The sequence below is a fragment of the Physeter macrocephalus genome, chromosome 18 (genome assembly GCF_002837175.3).
Source record: "Physeter macrocephalus isolate SW-GA chromosome 18, ASM283717v5, whole genome shotgun sequence".
NCBI lineage: Eukaryota > Metazoa > Chordata > Mammalia > Artiodactyla > Physeteridae > Physeter > Physeter macrocephalus.
In genome coordinates this window covers 23667668-23688071 of record NC_041231.1, presented here as the reverse complement: position 1 = coordinate 23688071, position 20404 = coordinate 23667668, and the positions used below count along the sequence as shown (strand labels likewise).

The 20404-nt window shown below is 42.9% G+C and overlaps 1 protein-coding gene across 12 annotated transcripts in view; it reads right to left on the bottom strand.

The window, feature by feature from the left end:
• Positions 1–20404, bottom strand: part of FOXP1 (forkhead box P1) — a 610819-nt gene that overhangs the window by 92038 nt on the left and 498377 nt on the right. For 9 of the 12 annotated variants that reach the window (XR_008615677.1, XM_007105389.4, XM_007105390.4 and 6 more), the window contains 2 exons: positions 2046–2183; positions 907–993 (listed from right to left, as the gene is read on the bottom strand). Coding sequence is in view for 11 of the 12 variants with exons in the window: in XM_007105389.4 (XP_007105451.1) it covers positions 907–993; positions 2046–2183 (225 nt within the window). In the remaining variant the exon portion in view is untranslated. Of the gene's footprint in view, positions 1–906; positions 994–2045; positions 2184–13359; positions 13467–14153; positions 14169–20404 lie in introns of those variants that run through there. The other 3 variants (XM_007105391.4, XM_024123794.3, XM_028479452.2) reach the window with 3 other exon arrangements.

Sequence of the window (20404 nt, the reverse complement as noted above, 5' to 3'; positions counted from 1 at the left end):
AGAGAAGCTGCTCAGCGGGATTCGGGGCTGTGTATCAAACTCTGAATCGTCATTCCAAGGAGAACACTCAACTGGAAAGAATTTCAGTCCGCCGTGAAAACACGAGGAGATAAGTTACATCGGATAACTTTGGAATGGGCAGAGAGATGTGACGATAATGCGTACATGCCCAGAGATACTCCCCCACCATCTGACTGAGCCTCAGCCACATGGAACTGCATCAAAGGTGGGACAGAAACCCTCCCTGGGAAGGCCTTCCCTTTTATGGAGTGAATACTGTCACCTAACTGGGTGGTGGGCACATGTGATCACTACAGGCACTTACAAAGTACTGTGTATATAGAAGCTATTGCGATACCCGAGTTCTTCTCGGGAAATCTCAAACAATCCAAGCCTGCCTTTAGCAGTTACGATCCATGCAACTTGCAGGAAGAAGTTCAACAGAGATCGGGGTGTTTTGAATCTTGCTCTAACTTTTGCGGTAAGAGATTCTTCTTCCAAAGGCAAAGGCCATCACCACATACTCAAGCTCTCTGAGCTGGGAGCGGGGGAAACCAAGTGTGCGACCAAGTATAATTTTACTGAGCGCACCTCACCTCTCCCAGGTAGATCCCGGACCTCAGTGGTACCAGTTTGCAAAAGCAGCCCTAAAGTTTCTGCCACCATCCCTCCTCCCAGGGCCCACATCAGGTACACCTGGGCTGGTGCTATAAAATACGTGGCAGCCGGCAAATGGAACCCAGAAAAATCTGCAAGAAAACAGGACAATAACTCTCGGTCTGAAGGCTGAGAACCGATACAGTCAGCTCAGTTGTGCAATCATTTAAAAGATGAATGACAGTTTAATAGCCACGAGATAGTCCTCTGGGATCTGCGGTTTGAAAGTAAAATATGTATTGTCGGTACCTCTTTAGGCTGTTTTCCAGCATGTTGTTGTAAAAGTTGAAGCTGCAACTGTTCCTGTTGTTTTTTATAAAACTCTTGAAGCTGCTGCTACAAAGGAAAGAGAGGACGGTAAGTAACAGAGAGTAGCGCCAAGCCACTGTCCCTTTCGGTGCCATATACAAGCTGTGATTTGAAAAATAGCACCCTTTTATCTGTAATGGCCTGACCTTTAGTTTGAAACCCAACAATAAATTTCAGCGCACGCTGACTCTTCTTGGCATTATTGTTTGAAAAGTAATCTCCAAAATGAACTGATGAAGAACATACCATTTTCTACACAAACTAATTAAAAGAAGGCAAGGGACGACCTTTGATTGGACAACAAAACCAGAGCGCTCTTGCGGAGGGAGTCTGGTGCATCTCTACTGCAAATCGCGTACATGCTTGCTAAGTGATGGGCTTGGGCGGTGCTGGGGACCCGTGTTCAGTGTCTACGTCAACTGCGTGGTAGCTTCCTCTGCGTCCTGTCCCCACGGCCTCACCCCAGCAGCTCCCATTCCTATGGTCCTGAGTCTCCTCTATTTGGTTCAGGTGTCCATCAAGTCCGACGACGAGGCCCCCACGGCACAATGGCAGCCGGAAGTTCACTTCGGCATCGGCAAATACGAAAAGAGGTGAAATCAACTCTACACCTGACAATTAACCAACTCCAAGACGTTCCTTGATGTTTAAAAGAAAAATTCTGTAAGCTTCTGAGTTGAAATGGGGACTTCAAGAGTGGTCACATTTAAACCTGCTCCTGACGTGCTCCCTATTTTGCTTTGATTCACACCATTTAGAAGCCTCTGGCTTTCCAAATAAAGGAGCGCAAAGCCCCCCTAAGCCTAAAAGATCTTATTTCTACCAAGTCCAATTACGGCCTTAATCTCAGTCCACTGGGTACTCTCCAGGCCCAAACCCTCGTGGCTTTGGCAGGGTCCCTCTCTTTCGGGGATGCAAATGCAACTGATCACCCAGGGACCGAGGCTGCGTCCTGCCCCACCCTCCCTGCTCTGCTTAGGCTTCAACGGGCAAAGGAGCTGCTCAGGTGAGGGGAATCCTGAGTGGAGGTTTGGGCCCCGGGGGCCATGGGATGCTGGGGGAGGAGGAAGGACCATTACCTGCTGAAGCATGAGGGCCTGCTGCTGCTGGAGGAGAACCTGGAGCTGCTGAGGGCTCAGCACTTGTTGCTGGAGGATCTGCTGCATTTGCTGGGGAGTGATAACTTGAGGTGTCATCATAGCCACTGACACGGGAACCTGGAACGTTAACGAAGGATAAATAGGAAGCCAGGAAATTGCACGCCCGCAGCACTCAGCCTTCCGGGTTCAGGGACTGACCGGCATCAGCCTGCTTCCAGGACCGACCAATTTCCCACGTGCAGGGCATCTATCCAGAGGGGATGCAGCCACAAACCCTATTTAATCTATCAGGCACATTGATTTTAAATAAAGAAAAATAAAAGAAAACCCTGTGGCCGCTGACAAGTGTTCCCGATAGTCTGGTAACCGAACAAGGAGTAAGGGCTTAATAAATGCTACCCGGAGGTAGGTTAGTATGATCTCAGTTTCTTAATGAGTCTTTGGTCATAGTGAGGTGTAGCACGTTAACGCCAATGTGAATTTTGTTTTAGGGAAGGCGGCAAACAGGAGCCAGTATTTTCCCGGCTGGGGCTAATATGATCCCCTTCCTCCGTGGGCAGTGATTTTAAGAACAATCAGTGAACGCTGCGTCTTGTGGACAGAACCTTGAAGGCATCTCCCGAACTTCAACACAGACCCCTCCTCGGATGCCTTTCAGCCTTCCTTGTTCACCCAGCACACAGATGTCTCAATTCTTTCATATTATGTGCGATGCCATTAAAAGCCGCTTTCCATGACATTTCAGTGACAAACAGCTACAGTGATGAACTTGATAGCATTTCATATTTGCAACTGTTAACACGTTTCTGCACGGGCATCTCTGCAAGGAACCTGCACGCTGTAACTGAAAGGATGATGTCTTGTTCAGATAAAACACTGACATTAAAATGACAGGCTGTCTTGGCCAAGGTTACACAAATTGTATTCAAGCGGATACCTAATGACAATGCTATGAATTCTGCAAGCTTTCTAGAATGTAATTTAGCTATTCAAAATAATCACTGCACTTGTGTTTAATTTGCAGACTACATGAGAACCATTTTGTCAGGCCCCGTAATACAAGAAGACTATTTCATGAAAAATTAACCCCCCCCCAAATAAAAAGATAAGGAAAGGGGAAAAAAAAATGAAAGAAAAGACAAAACCTGTATGTCTTCTAACAGTAATATTTAACCACCTTACTTTTCTTTGGTTTCTAATCAAACATGTGACAGCAAGAAGCTAGAAGCAGTAAAGGATATACTTTGTTAAAAAGGATCTGCTGTCATCTCATGTATTACAATAAAAGGTAATAACATGTTTTGCACTTTGCCTGTGTGCCACTTAAAAAAAAAAATCCAGCAGACAATAGCTGATTAGAAGATAAAAGAATTTAAAAATCTTTCAGGGGAGCAGTAAGCAAAAGGGAGAAATGCAGTATTAATTTTATGTAACATAATGTCTTAATATGCAGTTTATCTTGACTTTTTCACATGATTTGTCCTGTCATTTGCATAGCGAGCTCTCATTCCTAATTTCACAGTCATTATGCACTGATGTCCCGATTTCTCAGCATCACTAATTTTGATGAACTAAAAAAGGTTCCTGAAGGTCAGATTCATGTACAGTGAACAGCCTCCACCGTTGTTGTGGGCATGTTTTGTGCGGGGGGGATGTTTATGCACAAGTTTCACATTGTTTGGAAAACACTAGCTGGAACATTGAAAATTTTCATTAACCCAAGTCTGGAAGGTCATCAATGAATTCTTCCTATTGCAGTGGCCTTTTAAGCGTAGATGTAGATACACTGTAATTTTAAACAGATGGGCATGTCTGAATATTTTTATATGCAAACAGGGACAGATGTATATGAGTGGATAAATTATCCTTTTAAAAAGATACTTCGCAGCACGAAATATCACCAATGATTAGAACAGTGAACTTGCATTTAATCTAGGACAAACACCAAGAAGGCATTATCAAAACATCTAGAAATTCATTCCAATTAGTCGACTCTGTCTTCCTAGAAATTCATTCCACCTAGAAATTCGTTCCAATTAGTCGACTCTGTCTTCATACAGCAGAAACTTTTTGAATTTTTCAGTCTGTATTGGGTGCCAATCTCTATCTTTTGAGCTGCGAAAGCCAACGTATCACAATAGAAGTTTACTTTTCCTTGAGAGTTGCATCATCATACAGGGAGGTTTGATTAAGCAAACAAAAGAACCATGTTTAAGGTTTCTTTTTTCCCCTGCGTTTCTTGGATGATGTACAATATAAATATTCTTGAGCCAAATTTCTGATGGTGATGAACAGGAAAACAGACAGGAACAGGGTGGTGTTAAGATCTAAGCTGGTGATGAACGTGAAATTAACAGTGTTACAACAGAAACCATCAGAGAAACAATCTCTTGCTCATCATGTTTAAAAGGACTATGGAGAGCCTATGCAAGAGAAGGGCACCAGAGAACTTTTGGGGGTGATGGAAATGCCATCTATCTTGGTTGGGGTTGTGGTCACAGAGGGTGGATACAATTGCCAAAATTCTTCCAACTGTATACTTAAAACAAATGCATTTTATATAGGTAAATGATGCGTCAATAAAACAGATCTTAAAAAAGTTTTAAAAAAGGACTTACATACACAGATCATTTTTAAACCCTCATATACAGTCAACAGTTTAAATCTCCTTTTCCCATAGTTATTTATTCGATTTTTGTCGTCATGTTACAGAACAGTAAAATGAACTTGAGTCTCCTCTCCTTTCTCCCTTTGGACATCTCGACGGAGGTGGTGACAACTAGTCAAATGCTTAAAGCAGCAGCAGGCACAGCCAAAGGAGGGAAAGGGGCGAGAAGCCTGAGTAATCCTCCAGCCTGGTGACCGGTCTCTGAATAATCACAAGTGGGCTATTAGATCCTGATGGCCTTAACTTTGCTTTTACTATCTGAAACCACATTTTCACACAAGTTAGCTCTGAGCTTCCAAAGTGGGCTCGAGCTTCATTTATAAACATAATAAAACTGAGATTTTCCCAAAGTTTCTCCTCCAACGTGTCATGAAAATCAGTTAAGGAAAGCTTTCACAAACATAGCCAAATGAACCAGAAACCACTGTGGGGTGGAAAAAGGAAAAGGAAAAAAAAAAAAAAAAAAATCTTAGCACAGTGTGAGGCTTTAAATAGTTAAGAATTATAGCCTACATATCCACTGCCTCAGCTCTCGACGTCTAACTTTTTCACGTAGCTAGTCCCTACTAATACTGGGAATCAAAGGGCATGCAGTACCAGCGAGAGGCTATTATAGCCCACACTTTATTGCCCATTACTACTGAGGTCATTAGCGGCAAGAGTGATTGTACTGGTCTTAACCTATTGATCACTGTAACTACTATCATTTAATCCTGTGTTGAATGTCTGGAAAGCAGCTAAAGGCACACAAGAGAGAGTACTTCAGCATTGAGAAATACGGCCAAGCCTTCGAAATTACACTTTGATTCATAAAATCTAGCCAGTGGTTTAAATCAATAGTATTTAAAACAGTCATGTGAGTTTTTAACTACGGCGCTCTAATATTTATGAGCCCCTCTCTCAGAATATTCAGTCGAAACTAAACTCCCCCCACCCCAATTCCATGCACCTACTTTACCCTCCTTTAGATAAAAACATTAATTTCTGAGGTTTTGTGTGGTACGGGGCTCATGCCTTAACTAGCAGTTCAAGCAAATGCTCAATTTCTTCCTCAAATGACAATTTAAATATAATGCAAAAAAGAAAAAAAAAAAAAAAAAGACCTGTATCCCCGATACTGTAACTACCTTAACTGTTTGAGTATATAGAAATGAGTATGTTTTATGAGTTAACAATGAATCATAGAAGGCAATTTATGAAGAACGGGAATGATTCTGTCTAGCTGCCTTCAGGGATCAGAAATTCAAATTAAACTTCTGGCAGACATTTAAAGAATGCTAGCATACAAAACTGAATTTAAACACACACACACACACACACACACACACATACACACACAGAGTTAACACTCTTTAGTTGAGTTTCAAGGGGAAGTCATGAATTTTACAAAAAAATTGGTTGATACACTGCTGACTGATACCAGTTGGGTGTGGCCCACCCCAGGTGCACACAAACCTGCGAACATGCTAGCCGGACAGCTGTGCTGGGGCCATCGGGACACGGCCGCTGGTGTGGGCCTGCTGCTACCTTCCTACCAGCCACTGGGGAGACGTCCTCTGCACCAATAAGTGCTGTTAAAAGCCCATCCACTGCTGTGTAAATTCTGCCTGATACAGTTTTCTTTTACTTCCAAATGGCTTTATATCATCTGAACGCTAGAAGAGTATTAAAATAATATGGCTTATTTTTCTCCTCCATCCTCAACAGGGAGAGGTAGGTAAGGGGAAGGGGAAGAAAAAAATCTAAAAAGCAAACAAACAAATAAAAACACCCATAGAAACAATACTTATTTCTAATCTAGGAGACAATTGGAGGAATTGGGTGGGAGGGGAGATGACACAATATAAATACTGAAAATAACATGTTATCCTTTCTTTTTCTTTTTCTTTAGTTTACACTCACGTTAACTCCAAGGAAATGCTGCCAGGTATAAATACACATAGACTTTTGGACCTCAGCATTTCTCATAATTGCTATGTGTACAAATAATGCAAAGGAGAAGATAAAAACATTTTAAATACTGCTGTATTTCCATTTCTCTGGATTAAGAATTTAGAAACTAGTTTTCACCTCTGGTTATTCACCTCGTGGATGTCCCAAGAAACTTAAGTCCCTTCTAGACCTCGGGCTGTGTGTGAATGATAACTGACCAGGTTAGGCAGTGTCACTTGGTTCATCAAATAAGAGCAAAATGAATTAAATGAGAATGCTGCAGAACATCAAAACAAAACCAAAGAAATTGGCTACACACACACACACACACACACACACACACACCTATGTCAAATTTGATATGATCATGTAGAAGCGAGCCTGTGTAAAAGGAAATAAACAGCAAGCCCCCCCCCATGAAAGACAACAGTTTTCATAATTAATAACCCAATGGATACAACTGATATATCGGCAAACAAAAAAGTTAGGAAGCTTCTATCTGTTCCCCATGGTGTTTAGAAAGAAGAAAAAGAAACACACACGCAGACACACAAAAACCCAAAAAGCCACAGATACCATGTAAAGTAGCTGTATCACACAGGAAAGAAAATACATTTCTGACATAATATTTCAGTCTTCAAAAAATAAAAAAAAGCATGCTATTCATGTGGAAAGTATAATTCTGTTTCATTATAGAATTCTGTTTTTTGTATAACTCTTTTAGGCTTCGCTATTTTGCCACAATACTGTACAAAGCATTAAGGCAGGTAATGGTTATTATATTAATGCAAAATCATCTAAGTAGTCAGTCATTAGCATAACTGTTCTCTCAGTAACAATACAACCACCTATTAAAATTTTAGGGAAAAAAAAGAGACCTCTTTAAAATGCAATTAGCATTTCATTTTTTATCATTTTGTTTATTACATTCTATCAAGAAAGGCTATCCTTCCTTCAGGAAGAATTGTATGGCCAAGACTTGCCTGCCAATCAGGAGTTATTTCAGGTTATCAAGCCTAATAAGCAATGCTGGCAACGCTCTCTGAGCTCTTTTTTTGTCTCTCAATTGTACAAAGTGGCATAAATTCATATTTGTTTACAGCACAGGCATTCGTGGGACCTCCACTGCTCTCCTCTCACATTTCCCCACACACACAAGGTTACTTCACTGAGTGCCAGCGTAACCGTTTTAGCTCTAATATCAGCTTCATTTGCATAAAAATGTAAAGTTTACATAAATTAAATCGCTTCTTCCATCAGTGACTGTTAAATACAGGAAACAATGGAAGCTACACGTGAAAATAATCATCCAATAAGCCCTGATCTTTTCAACCTAGCAACTATTATTATTATTATTATCATCTAGAAATAATGCCCCCTCTTCCTTCCTCAGTCTCTTTCTCTTGGAGGAGGGATGGAAAAAACTTAGTGCACGTGGATCAAACCTGCTATGACAGTTTATATTAACAACAACAAAAATCGTCTTTTAAGTACTGTAAAGAAGAGGAGGGGAGAATTATTCCAAGAAGGTACCTCAGAATAGATTCTACCCACAGATCTTTAGCTCTTGAAGAGAAAAGGAAGAGGCCTTGGCTACGTAAGCTCCCTTACATTGAAGCATTATTCAAAAATAGTGAAAGGGAAGGCAACTGTATCTGTCCTATTTGACACACATAGATGATAAGAATAAGGAAAGACAACTTGGAGATACAGCTGTAGATCAACGGATACTGTTAAATGAAGAAAAGTTAAATGTTGATCTTTTGCCCATCAAACATTTTTCTAAGGCTAAGAATTAAATGGACAGCTCTTCACGCTTTAACCAGCACAGAAGATATCATAGGGTGCTTAACTACGAAAATATATATATCAGATACATACAATTAATACATATACATATATATTTATTATTTACTGAGATACAGGGGGGATTTTAGTTGGATTTAAACATGCAGGTAGGCCAAAATTAGATCATTGCAACGTTTTTAAGGCCTGACTGAGGGTGCAATCACCCTTTCTTTCCCCTTTTTTTCAGAATTACAACTTCTGTTTCTCAAATTATGTAGTTTCTCCTGCCTATTTCCAACACCTTTACCTTATCCATCACAGTTAAGCTAAGGGGTGCAAATTAGATTCTAACAGGAAAGCATCAGTTGCTTCTCTGACAATCTCACCATTCACTGATTTATTTCTAATGAAGACAAAGCCCAACCCAAAGCTCCCTATGTGATAAAGGCCAAAACATGTTCAAAAACGCCTAGTAAAATCAAGGCAAATGGGAAAGCCATGAAGACCCACACTCATGAAGTGGTGTGACAATTAGAGTAATTGTACAAAAAGCCATCTTCAGGACAAAGTAAAAGAAATTAAGCTGCCACAACAGTAACAGGTTAGATGAAAAAAATCAAAATTTAATGTATTCTCCCCTGTGTCATCTTGTTTTGTCAAGACATCAAATAGAATTGGGAAGTACAAAATAACAAGCCCTTGAGAAATCACAGAAGCCGACCTTTTTGATGTTGTTGATTTACCTTGTTCTCAGTTATTTGAACAATGATGTTTCAGATTTAAGGGCCAGATAAAGCTTAAAAATTAAAACATGATACCAAGGTATCCCAAAAAAGTGCACCCTCACATTTAGCCAGCAACTTCATTGATCAGTTGCTTTCAACCGGATTTGAAAAGGAGGCACAGTGCATGTATTCAATATTTATTTCTCTCATTCTAAATTAATTTCTCTTCAAACAGCTGTCAGGTAGGAAGAAAGACTCAGAGATTATTCCTACAGTCCTCAAGGAGAGGCCCAGTTCAGGTCTTTCCAGACAGTTCAAGTTCCCACCATCTGTAGAAGACTGTTTAGCTAAGAGGTGGCTGAGTTTTCTCTTTTTAAAAAAGAGTAAATAAAACTGAATTTAGAATGTCATTTTTGAGGAGGGGAAAAAATAAAAAGTACTGCACACTTTGAAATGACTCAAACCAATGTCCAGAAATATCATGCTATTGCCAAGAATAGAAATCTTTCATCAAACCAAACCAAATTCATGTCTGTCCCCAAACCCAGCCATGCAGGTATACACGAAGCTACATTATTTTTCTGCCCCCCGGAGAGCCACAGCTTATCAGCAACATAACTCCTAGTCTTGTATGAAATCTTACGTACAAAGATATAGAAAATCAATATATCACACGATAGCTTTCTCAATTTTTATGTGTAGATGGCTGCTTCTACTAGAGCATACATATGAACCAAAAAATGCAGCAGTAAAAAAAAAACATCTGTTTAAAAGACACTGAAAGTAAATAACCTAGTATTTACAAGCACTAGTAGAATTTGTAAGATCTGGACTAGTTAATATCTATCAAATGACTGTAACTCCTTGTCATCAAATTCATACGCATTTTAACACGTAACACACACACCAGACACTATGTATTTGTTTACTCCAACCTTCTCTGGTCAACTGTTGCTGCCTTATCCCTCACTAATAAATCACAAAGAACTACCTGCGGTGGACTCGTACTATTCTATTTGCCAAACTCCTAAGAGGATAGTTTTAAGTTTCCCCTTAGTGGTGTTCATCTACAACTAAGCCACAGAGTAAAATAAATTTCTTCAATCTCCTTTTTTTGGCCAATTCAAATTTTATTCACATTTTAGTTCAAGCTAAGAAGCTCGTCACACTACCGTCTCCTGACTGTCTCAGTAAAACCCTGTAGCACCAACACACTTCTGCCACCTTACTCAGCTGAGATAAATCTGAAATTCCATTGCTTTTAATTAATCTGGATTTTAATTTCACTGTTATCTTGCAATTGTGTGGAGGTCGGCTGAAAAGTTTGCAGAACTGGTCAGCGTCATGAAAGAGTTTATCTTTCAAGTGACAGCTCCTGACAACATGCAAATACAAGGCAGTGATGGTGAGGGTTTTGTTTTTACAGTACATTTGACTGTAGACAAACAAACAAACAAAATTCAGGCCAACCACTCCTATCATAAGCTTTCCGATGATTTATGGTTTACCAACTGAGCAAGGTTACGCAACACTGCATGCCTTTAGATGCATTACTTCAGCTAGTTGAGATTTAATTAAGATCACAGCCTCTAAAATCCCTGTCAAATGAAAATTCAGAGAAGACAATACACTATATAGCCTCTTGCAGAATGTTTCCATTCCATCCTCTGGAAAAATATGAGTTAATCCGCGTTTCTATGGCTGCAGACAAAAGTTCACTAATTTTGTTTTCTTTTGACACTTAGGTTGTTTTCTATTGTATGTCATGAGATCATTCCCTTCCAGGGAGGGAAGAAAAAAAGCGAGAGTGAAACACGTTGCAGAAAATGCCCTTGACATTATTATCCGACATTAGCATAGCTTAGCTATGATATCATCACATCTTCATATAATCAGCCCATGCTTAGGAGAGTTTCACTTAATGAAATATGTTTATTTAAAAACACAACACAAATGGGAAGCCTACCTTTCTTGAATTACTCAAATTAAAGAATTGACATGTTACACTCCTCATTTCCTTAACTGACCAACTTTTTATCAAATGAGCTGCACATACGGGTAGAAAAGAAAGTTCTGGGGGCAAATAAGACAGCATAAAGCCCATTACTTTCATTCTATAAGTAGTCCCTAGGGTAAAAAAATATATATATATATATATGTATATATAGTTAATAGATTTCTTCTTACAGATTGGTAGTGACCCATGATCTTTTTTCTTTTAAAGAAAAAATTTATGATCATGTGGCCCTTGACCTAGTCCAACATATTTTTATTTGCATCATCTTAATATCTGGTTGCTTATCTCATGCCGCAGAAATGACAGGTGCTTACAGTCTTGCTTTTGACAGGCCACTACACAAATAACTGTCTTGCCTGAAAGGGCTAATGCAGTACTAATGAACAATAAATCAACTTTGATTATCAAGTGTCAGCCCAATCCGTTTTCAGTTCAGCTCTATCACATCCTAGAGTAAGTCAGCCAGTGTCTCTGGGTAGGCAGTCTGTATTTTGGTTTCATTTTTACACACTTTCCACTGAAATGTGTCAGGCAGCTACAAAGAATCACGTAAAATAGAAGTAGACCTTTTTTCAATGTAAGCGAAGGGCATCAATTAGAACAATGTGCTTCAGTCTTCATTCGGTTTACTTAGTGAGGAGTCTTAATATTCGAGAAAGCTTTGTATTCTTTTAAACAACAATAACAGCAACAGATCCTAAACTAGAATCTTAATGTGATCATGTTTGAGGTTTTTGACAATGACATGCTAGCTTGAACACTTTACCACATAAACCAGCTTTGACTGAGCATTCCTCTTGGAAAATCTATTACAAACAAATGGAAAAAAAAAAGGCCGCCTCTAAAATAAAAACTTCACTCGATTTGAAGTTAAAAAAAATGGCTTCTTTAACACTGACTTCCTAATAAAATAAATGTAACATTTTTTTCTTAAGCAGATTAGTCACTGATAGTATGATTCACATTTCCTGTTATTAGGCTTAATTTTTTCCCCCAAACGTGTCACTTTCAGAATGTTGGAATCTATGGAAATTAGGTGATTTGCATTTTTAAATTGGCTTGATTAGAACACTTGGTCTGTGTGGACAAGAGTATAAAATTATTAGATATTTTACTCCGAACCGGCAGGCCCTGAAGGAGTTAATCCCAAAGAGGAAAGAGTCTATATGTACTTTGCTCTAAAACTTTACCACCCACTTCCTAAAGGTCCCCTCCTTCCCATCACGACACTTGGGCGGGGGGAACCAAGAAAGTCTCGTTTCCACTGACCGTCTTTCAGGCAGTTCTGACAGTTGAGGTAGCTACCTTCAAAGCCGGTTCGGACGGGAGCAGCCCCTGACAATTCCTCAGTCTGCTGCACGTCCTAACCCAAAGCCCACTTACTACTTAATTAACCAGCAAAGTAATGCAACAGAGGCTGAGACGCCCAAACCTGCCTGAGTGTCCCTCCGCCAGCCTGCCCTTTTCTGTGTGCGGCTTTATTCGTCCCCCTCCCCCCTTGACTGTGTGTGAACTCCTTGAATTTGAATAGCTAAGCTGAAAATAGGCTAGACAGATATAGAAACAAACTATCAGAAGCAAAGAAACATCCACACGGGTTACCCTGAGATGGAAGGCTCCTTGTATATGTCACACGTTCTGAAAGTGACATAAATCACACCCCAGATACTTCCCCCGAATGGAGTGATGGCGAGGGCTTTACCAAAGTGGCTGCCTGAAGGCCAGAACGGCAGAAAACCAGTCGCAAACGAAAAAAAAAAAAAAAAAAAAAAGAGCGAGCGAGAGCGCGAGAGCAAAACACAAGCAGCAGGACTTCCTTCAACTCTCAACTACACCCCACCCATGAACATTTTTAAAAAGGGAGAGCAAGAGAGAAACGGGGGGGGGGGGGCGGCGGAAATCTCTCTCTTCCAGGACCCACAGGCCTGGAGCTGCTTCTTCCCACCCCTCCACTCCCTCCCCCCCGCCCGCCTCCACTTCCAGAGCGCAACTCCCACCCAAGTTGGTAAACAGCGATGGTTAATATTATTTTTTTTTTTTCCAAAAGACTCAACTTAGAAACCCTCGGGCGCTCCTGCCTTCCCCAGTGAGGCCCCAGGAAGCTGGCACTGCGGAGCCCGGGGAAGGAGAGCAGAACGGCAAAGATCAATCACAGGGACCAACCTGACACTCTCCATGTAGCCGCCAGGCGCGCGGAGCCGGCTCAGGGCGCCCGCGCGGGCCGGGCGTGGGGTCCGGCGGCCTCGGCGTGCAGGCGGACTGCACGCGCGCAGGGGCGCTCCGGCTCGCGGGCTGACAAGACGCGCCGCGCCGCGCCCACCCGCCCCGCCCTGCTCCACCAATCACAACCCGCCTCTAAACACCCCGCGCCGCGCCGCGCCCCACACAATGGGCTCCGCGGCCCGCGCCCCGCGCCCGCGCCCCCCGGCCCCCCTCCGCGCGGCAGGTGAAATCACGCTCGGCTGAAACCCGGCTTTTGTTTCGGGAGCAACTCCGCTTAATTGCTGTTAACCCTTTGACCCGCCTCCGGCTGACGTCTGGGAAGCCGGGCGCGGCGCGCATCTCTCCCTCCGGCAAGGGCTGCCGGGTCGGGGCTTTTTGGTGGGGTGGCGGTGTTTGTTTCCTCTTGGAAACTGACAAAGAGTTGTCCCGGCCTTTCAGAGCAACCCGAACGACGGCAACGCAGGGGAACCGGCGCGTCCGGCGCACACCCCGACTGCTCGGAGCAACTGTTTAGAATCGGAAGGGGATGCGGGGCTCAAAGGCAGCGCAGGAGAACTTCCTCGAAAACGGCCTTTGCGGGAGAACTTTCGCTTCACGTCCCTGGTTTAACCCAGCCTTGGCCTCTTTTATTTCCCCCCTTTTCTTTCCAAGAGCCGGGTTCGCCAGAGTGTGATTGTGCGCACAGAGGAAAACGAACCCGACACGGGGGTTGAAATAAATAACAACCAACGTACCTCGTTGCTGAACCAAGCTCCTTGCCCTCTAGAACGACAGCTGCTGAAGAAAGCATCTGCCACTCTTTCGCTAAGAAATAATTCTCTAAATTCCGTTCTTATTTATACAACAACATCAACACAGGCTACTCTCAATGAGCACTTGAAGATGACCTCTATTAGTCACTGCTCTTTAATGCTGTTTAAAGCTGAGTACAGTGTGAGGGAAAAAAAAAAAAGTCACCAATACGCTAAAGTTGGTGGGCTCAAGTGGCCCGATTTCGGTGCCAGGTTAATTTAGTCATTTTCGGCAGCTCTAGAATCACCTCTCTAATTCACCCTTGTTCAATTTAGGGAAAAACTTTTTGGCCTATACTTACAAAACAAACAAACAAAACTCTTTTTAATTATTTTTCTCAAAAATATTCGAGGAAAAGTAGTCGTGACATTAATGATTACGTATTTTCCCTCAATTAAAAAAAAAAAAGGCCACAAATCCTACTCCACTAATTTCAGTTTTACTTGAAAGTATTTTTCCATTTGAGGTGTTAACGCAGGTTACTACAAACCAGAAAGCATATTGATACTATTTCCGATCAAGCAAATGCCTGAATTTCAATGTCAGCTCGGGAGCAGACAATCCCCCCATTAATCCACCAGCAAAAGAGACAAAAGCGCCAGTTGACTGTCAACTTATGATCAGATGTTAAATGGGTGCAGCACTGATCGAGCTCCACCCTAAAGTGTTTTTGTGTCAGATAACAAATTTATTAATGGAAGTTGTTCAGGTCACAAAAATGTGACCCCACCCTCTCATGAATATTCAACAGAGAACCAAGGGCATTCTTTTTTGGGGAGAGGGGCCTTAAATCTGCCAGTGTACCATAAATCAGTGGAGTTCTGACTCTTAAAGAGACAAGGCCCTCCTTCCGTAGGGGCTGGCAGGGCCCCAAAGACAGGAAATAAAAATATAGGAAGTTCTCTCCAACCAAGGCACAGTGAGAGAGGAGAAATGTTCATTTCAAAATCCACATGCGATTTTTTTCAAAGGTATTAAAATTCATTAGAGATTTAACGTCTGTGAACAACATCAGGGTGCCCTTTAAAGAAGCAATTCTTTTTTTTTTTTTTTTTTTTAAGACAAATTCTTTCAGAGGCATCCATAAAACTCAAGCATGCTTTTACAAGTTGGCCTACCTCCTTTGCGGGTCTGCGTTTGTAAGCTAATTGTCTCCGGAAGCATCCAAACAAACAACAAACAAACAAGCAAACAACAAACATTACAGAAGCTTGTGACCCAGCTGTGGAGTCCAGCCTCACACAAAATAATTAGAGAGTGATGCAATGCGGTGGTTACACAAATACTAAATTGCATGCTGGTGGCATTAAGCACCATGAGACCACAGAGCAGGGGGAGATGAGTGGATCAGGAGAGGTCTGGGAAGGCCCCTTGGGGAGGTGGTGTTTCGAGGACTGATGGTTTGGATAAGGGGGGGAGGTGACAGAGTAGCTTAGCAAAAGCAGAGGCCACCTGGAGCCCTTCCCACCCTCTCTCCAAACATGACATGGTGACTCAGAGACTACTTCTAGGCAAGGAAATGTACCATCAGAGAGAAACCTGGATAAGTTTTATATACCCAGGCCATTTTGGTTAAGGCTCCCAACGCAGGGGGCCCAGGCTCAATCACTGGCCAGGGAACTAGATCCTACGTGCGGCAACTAAGAGTTCGCATGCCGCGACGAAGATCCCGCGTGCCTCGACTAAGACGTGGCGCAGCCAAATAAATAAATATTTTAAAAACAAAAAACAAGATCCCTTTCCATGTGGTCCTGTCTACCTGCCCTGTGCCTGGGATTCAGTGAGAACCCGGACTTTCAATGGCTGGAATACAACAGAAATGTGAAAAGGTGCAGTGATTTAGAAGACTTAGCTAATGCCATTTGTTCTATGAGCGCCAGGTCATTTTGGAAAGGCTGGGTCAGAAAGGCAAAAACATAAATAAAATAAAAATAAAAGCAGCAGCATTTGGACATTTGGATCGCAGGAGCTTTAGAAAACTGTGGATTGAGGGGCAGGCTTTAGACGGGTTACTCAGCCACAGGGGTTCATTTAGTTGTCACAATGTGCACAGAAATTGCAATCCCCATTTTACAGAGGAGGAAGCTGAAGTTCAGAAAGGCAAAGTGATTTTTTTTTTCTTTTCCCTAAGAATCAAACACACCCAGCTCCACGGGCCACAAGGGGAAACAAGACACTGAATAGTTCCAGAAAAAGAGAGGCCATGATAATATAAAATGAATACCTGTGGGGGGGGGGGGAGGGCTAATGTTTAAGGAAGAGTGAAGGAAATGCTAAATACCCTACTGAAAAATATTTTTGATGCCCACATCCTAACACCCACAACAGATACAGCCCTTGTTCAAACACCACATATTAAGAAACCTGTCAGTTGCTAAATGAGTCCATTGTGCAGCTGGCTGTGTACTTAAGAACAGATTACTATGATCCCACACCAAACTCTAACCACCAAATAACACACCTGGGACTCAAATCATGTATTTTATTTGGTTCTGCTGAGCCCTAGCCTTGAACGCAGAAGAAAGTGAAAGGTTTTACTGCCCATTCAGAGCTGAGAATGTAGATAAGATGTATTCAACGCAGAGTCAGAAGGAGCATCTTGTCGGGACGTTATTCCCACACTTCGATGGATGGCACGGCCAAGGAGGAGACACCAGCCACGGTGCTGGGCCCACGTGGTCCTCGGCTCCAGCCGGAGCTGCTTGGCAATGACCAGAAAAAGGACATGTAAATGGGCACTGGCTCACATATTCCTAAGCAACACTGAGAGCGAGACACCTCCCCAGATAAAGTCAGTTATCTCTACCAAGGGATGAACAGTTTGATGGGTTGAAAAAAATCAACTTGCTCATGAGGGCCAAAATCTTTTTCTTTTTTTCTTTTTTCTTTCTTTTTTTTTTTGGCCGTGCTGTGCACCATGCAGGATCTTAATTCCCCGACCAGGGATCGGCCGCGTGCCGCCTGCAGTGGAAGCGTGGAGTCCTGACCACTGGACCGCCAGGGAATTTCAAGGGGCCAAAATCTTAATTCAATTCCCCATCTTCTTCCAAACAGCCCTTCCTTGAACACTTATGTCCTTTCTTTTTAACCATTCGTTTCGTGGAGTACCCAGAACATATTCTGAAACGACAGAACTTAGAGAGAGTCAACCAACTGACCCTGTTGCTAGAGGAGAGCACGCTGAAAGAGCAGGACTACAGAATTTAGGCCCCTCACTCCAGAAGTGGGCTTGATGACCTGCCCAGGGAAGCGAGTCTCTCCAGAAGGAGCCCTGTTTCCGTTATTTCTCACGTCTCCAAAGACCGCCAACCAGCAGCCAATTAGAGAGACGAAACTGCAACAGACATGCCGGATTCCGGACATTTGGGCACTTGTCTCCAAGGACCTGCCGTTCCTTCTTGATTCAAGTGGGGCTTTTACTTAAAAATATAAATTAATACATCATCCATCTACAGGGAGCTAAGGCAGTTAGCTCCAGATTGCTATTGTTTATGTCGCTGTTATGTCTGTGGACAATGAAGGCAATTATGTTGCTTTTCTTTTGCTCCCCGCTCAGCCAAGGGAAAAGACTGCAAGTTCTCACTCTTGCGCAGGAGTTTACATTTCTTCCCGTGACACCCTCCAAACTGTCATCAGCATCTTCTTTTTAATGCGATTGCTCCTGGTTAATTTTCTAGATACACACTGTGACATGTCAACATTCAGGTGACTTATGAATATGATGGGTACAAAAGCTATGGAAAACATTTACCACCCTCTCAAAAAAAAAAAAAAAAAAAAATGTCCCTCACTCGAAATGTAAAGATATTCATAGAATGTCACCGGTAAACAAAATCATGTCTGGGAAAGAAAAATGGCAACATCCATTCCAAACTCTGCATCTGACTGACAGTAACAAATTACTCTCTCTCATTTATGCTCAAACTATAATCTCGGTTTAATATAATGTACAATGTATTACTGGACTGCTTCTACCATAAGGTTAGAACAGATTACACCGAGGTGCACAAAAGCCTCAAAAAGGGACATGTTTTAGGGCAGGAGGTCATTTCCCAAAGAGCTCTTTCCTTCAGGTATCAGGAAAAAAGACTCACTATCACCATTAAGCACGAGGCCTTATCCTCCCCCCTCCCCTCGAAGAGTGACAGTGCTGACGACACACCCATGTGCCAACTCTCGATTTTAGACACAAGCAGAACTGGGTCACTGAAGAGGAAAAGAAAAAATGGCTCTTGGGTGATGACATGACATTTGAATATTTTTTTAAAATGTTTAATTATGTCGAAATCGCTGAGTATCATTTTAAGGCACCGGCCACCTTTAGGCAGGAAAGTCAGTTTTTCGGGTGACCCGAGGTACGCAGCAGGCCTGCGAAGAGAGAGAGGGAGCGTGTTCCATCCTGCCCTCTGAACAAGGCTCACCAGTCTCCCTCCCGGCCCACGCCACCCTCCTGTGACCCTAGGCTGACACACCCTCATGTCAAAACCTTCTTTAAAGCCTGCCCTCTGCTGGCAAGCCTGCCAGGACTAGGACATTTCGACTACCTCAACTTATTCCAAAGATAACTTTCAAAAGCTGGAGAGAGAAAGGCCATGTAATGAACTATTAACTGGAATATATAAATTAAGACACACAAAAAAACGGGGGGGGGGGCGTGGGAGGAGATGCCGAGGGTGAAATATGGCACTTTTAATGTAAAAATGAACATCCGTCTACTCTACTGCCGGCTGGCTCAGAGCACAGGAGTGCCAAACTCTGTATTTTAGCTCACCTAAGAGAACCACCTGTATTACTGACGGGCATCTTGCCTTCTCCTTTGCTCCCTCTCCGGGGAGAGGTATGTCGGTGCATTTTCAATAAAACACCTTCTTAGCAGTAAAGGGCCACTGTTCCCATTTCAGTGGTCCCTAAGGTTTCATGATACAGTATATTTAGCTGGCTCGCAGCTCAAGTTTTCCTCAGGCATCCATAAGATCCATAAGATCCATATAAAAGGAAGAGGGATTAAAAAAAAAAAAAAAAGAGGAAAAGAGGAGCTTTCGTCCATCCTTTGTTTAAGTAAGACAACAGTTAACTCCGAGATTGATGAGCTGGCATGAGTCCCCCCCAAACAACGGGACGCGCTGCCAGGCTCGCTCCCCACGACAGGTGCCCTGGCGTGCAAGCCAGGCGGGCAGGGAGGAGGGCTCTGGGCATCAGCTGGTGAATTACTGCGGCAGCAAGCAAGGGTTGAACGAAGCAGCTCCTGTCGGCGTCAATGGGAGGCACAAGGCCTTACAAATCCCTGCATCCCATTTCAAAAATATATCTCCAAGACGGGAAAATGAAGCTTAGCAGTTGCCACCTCAGAAGCATTCAGGAAGTAGCACTCTTGACAGCGCTTTAGATGCCGAGTAAATGCTCTCATAACGAACACGCAATCCAGCTGACAATAAATCTTACACCAGGGAAGCCCGCGCAGGGCTGCGGAATCCCCTCCAAAGATAATTGCCTTCCACACTGTGTGGCATAGAAATTGCGACATCGAAAACCCTTTCTGGGGCCCTACAGCTCTCTATGGCTTTTCTTTCCTTAATAGTCACCGATTACACACACACACACACACACACACACACACACACACACACACACACACACACACCTCTGCCTTGAAAAGAGACCATAGAAAAATCCAAAGATTTGGTGGTCTTTCCTAGAGAAAAGTGATGAGGCCAGTTCTTGGCAGGGGACAGGGGGTGGAAGAGGGAAGCTGGCAAGAGAGGAAACGTGTACGGACTCAGGGACAGAATCTGAAGCAGGACCTTCAGGTCCACAGCCCTCAGCATCCACTTCCCACTCTTTGAAAGCTCAGGTAGTTTCGCAAGGAATTCCAAATTGGGACTCTCCCAACAGGTCCATCAACAGGTAGGCAGATCTTTTCTAGCCCAAAGTGGCCTCAAGTGCTCTGTTTAACCCTGAGACGGTGTAGGAGTATTAGATAGGACGCGGGGATCTGCCAATGACACTGTCATGAGCTAACAGTGTGATTGTGGGCACATCCCCTCACCTCTCTGAGACTCCACGCTTCACCTAAACAAAGAGAAAGATGAATAAGATACCCTCCATATTTTCTTTAATAATAATAACAACCGGGGCTTCCCTGGTGGCACAGTGGTTGAGAGTCCGCCTGCCGATGCAGGGGACACGGGTTCGT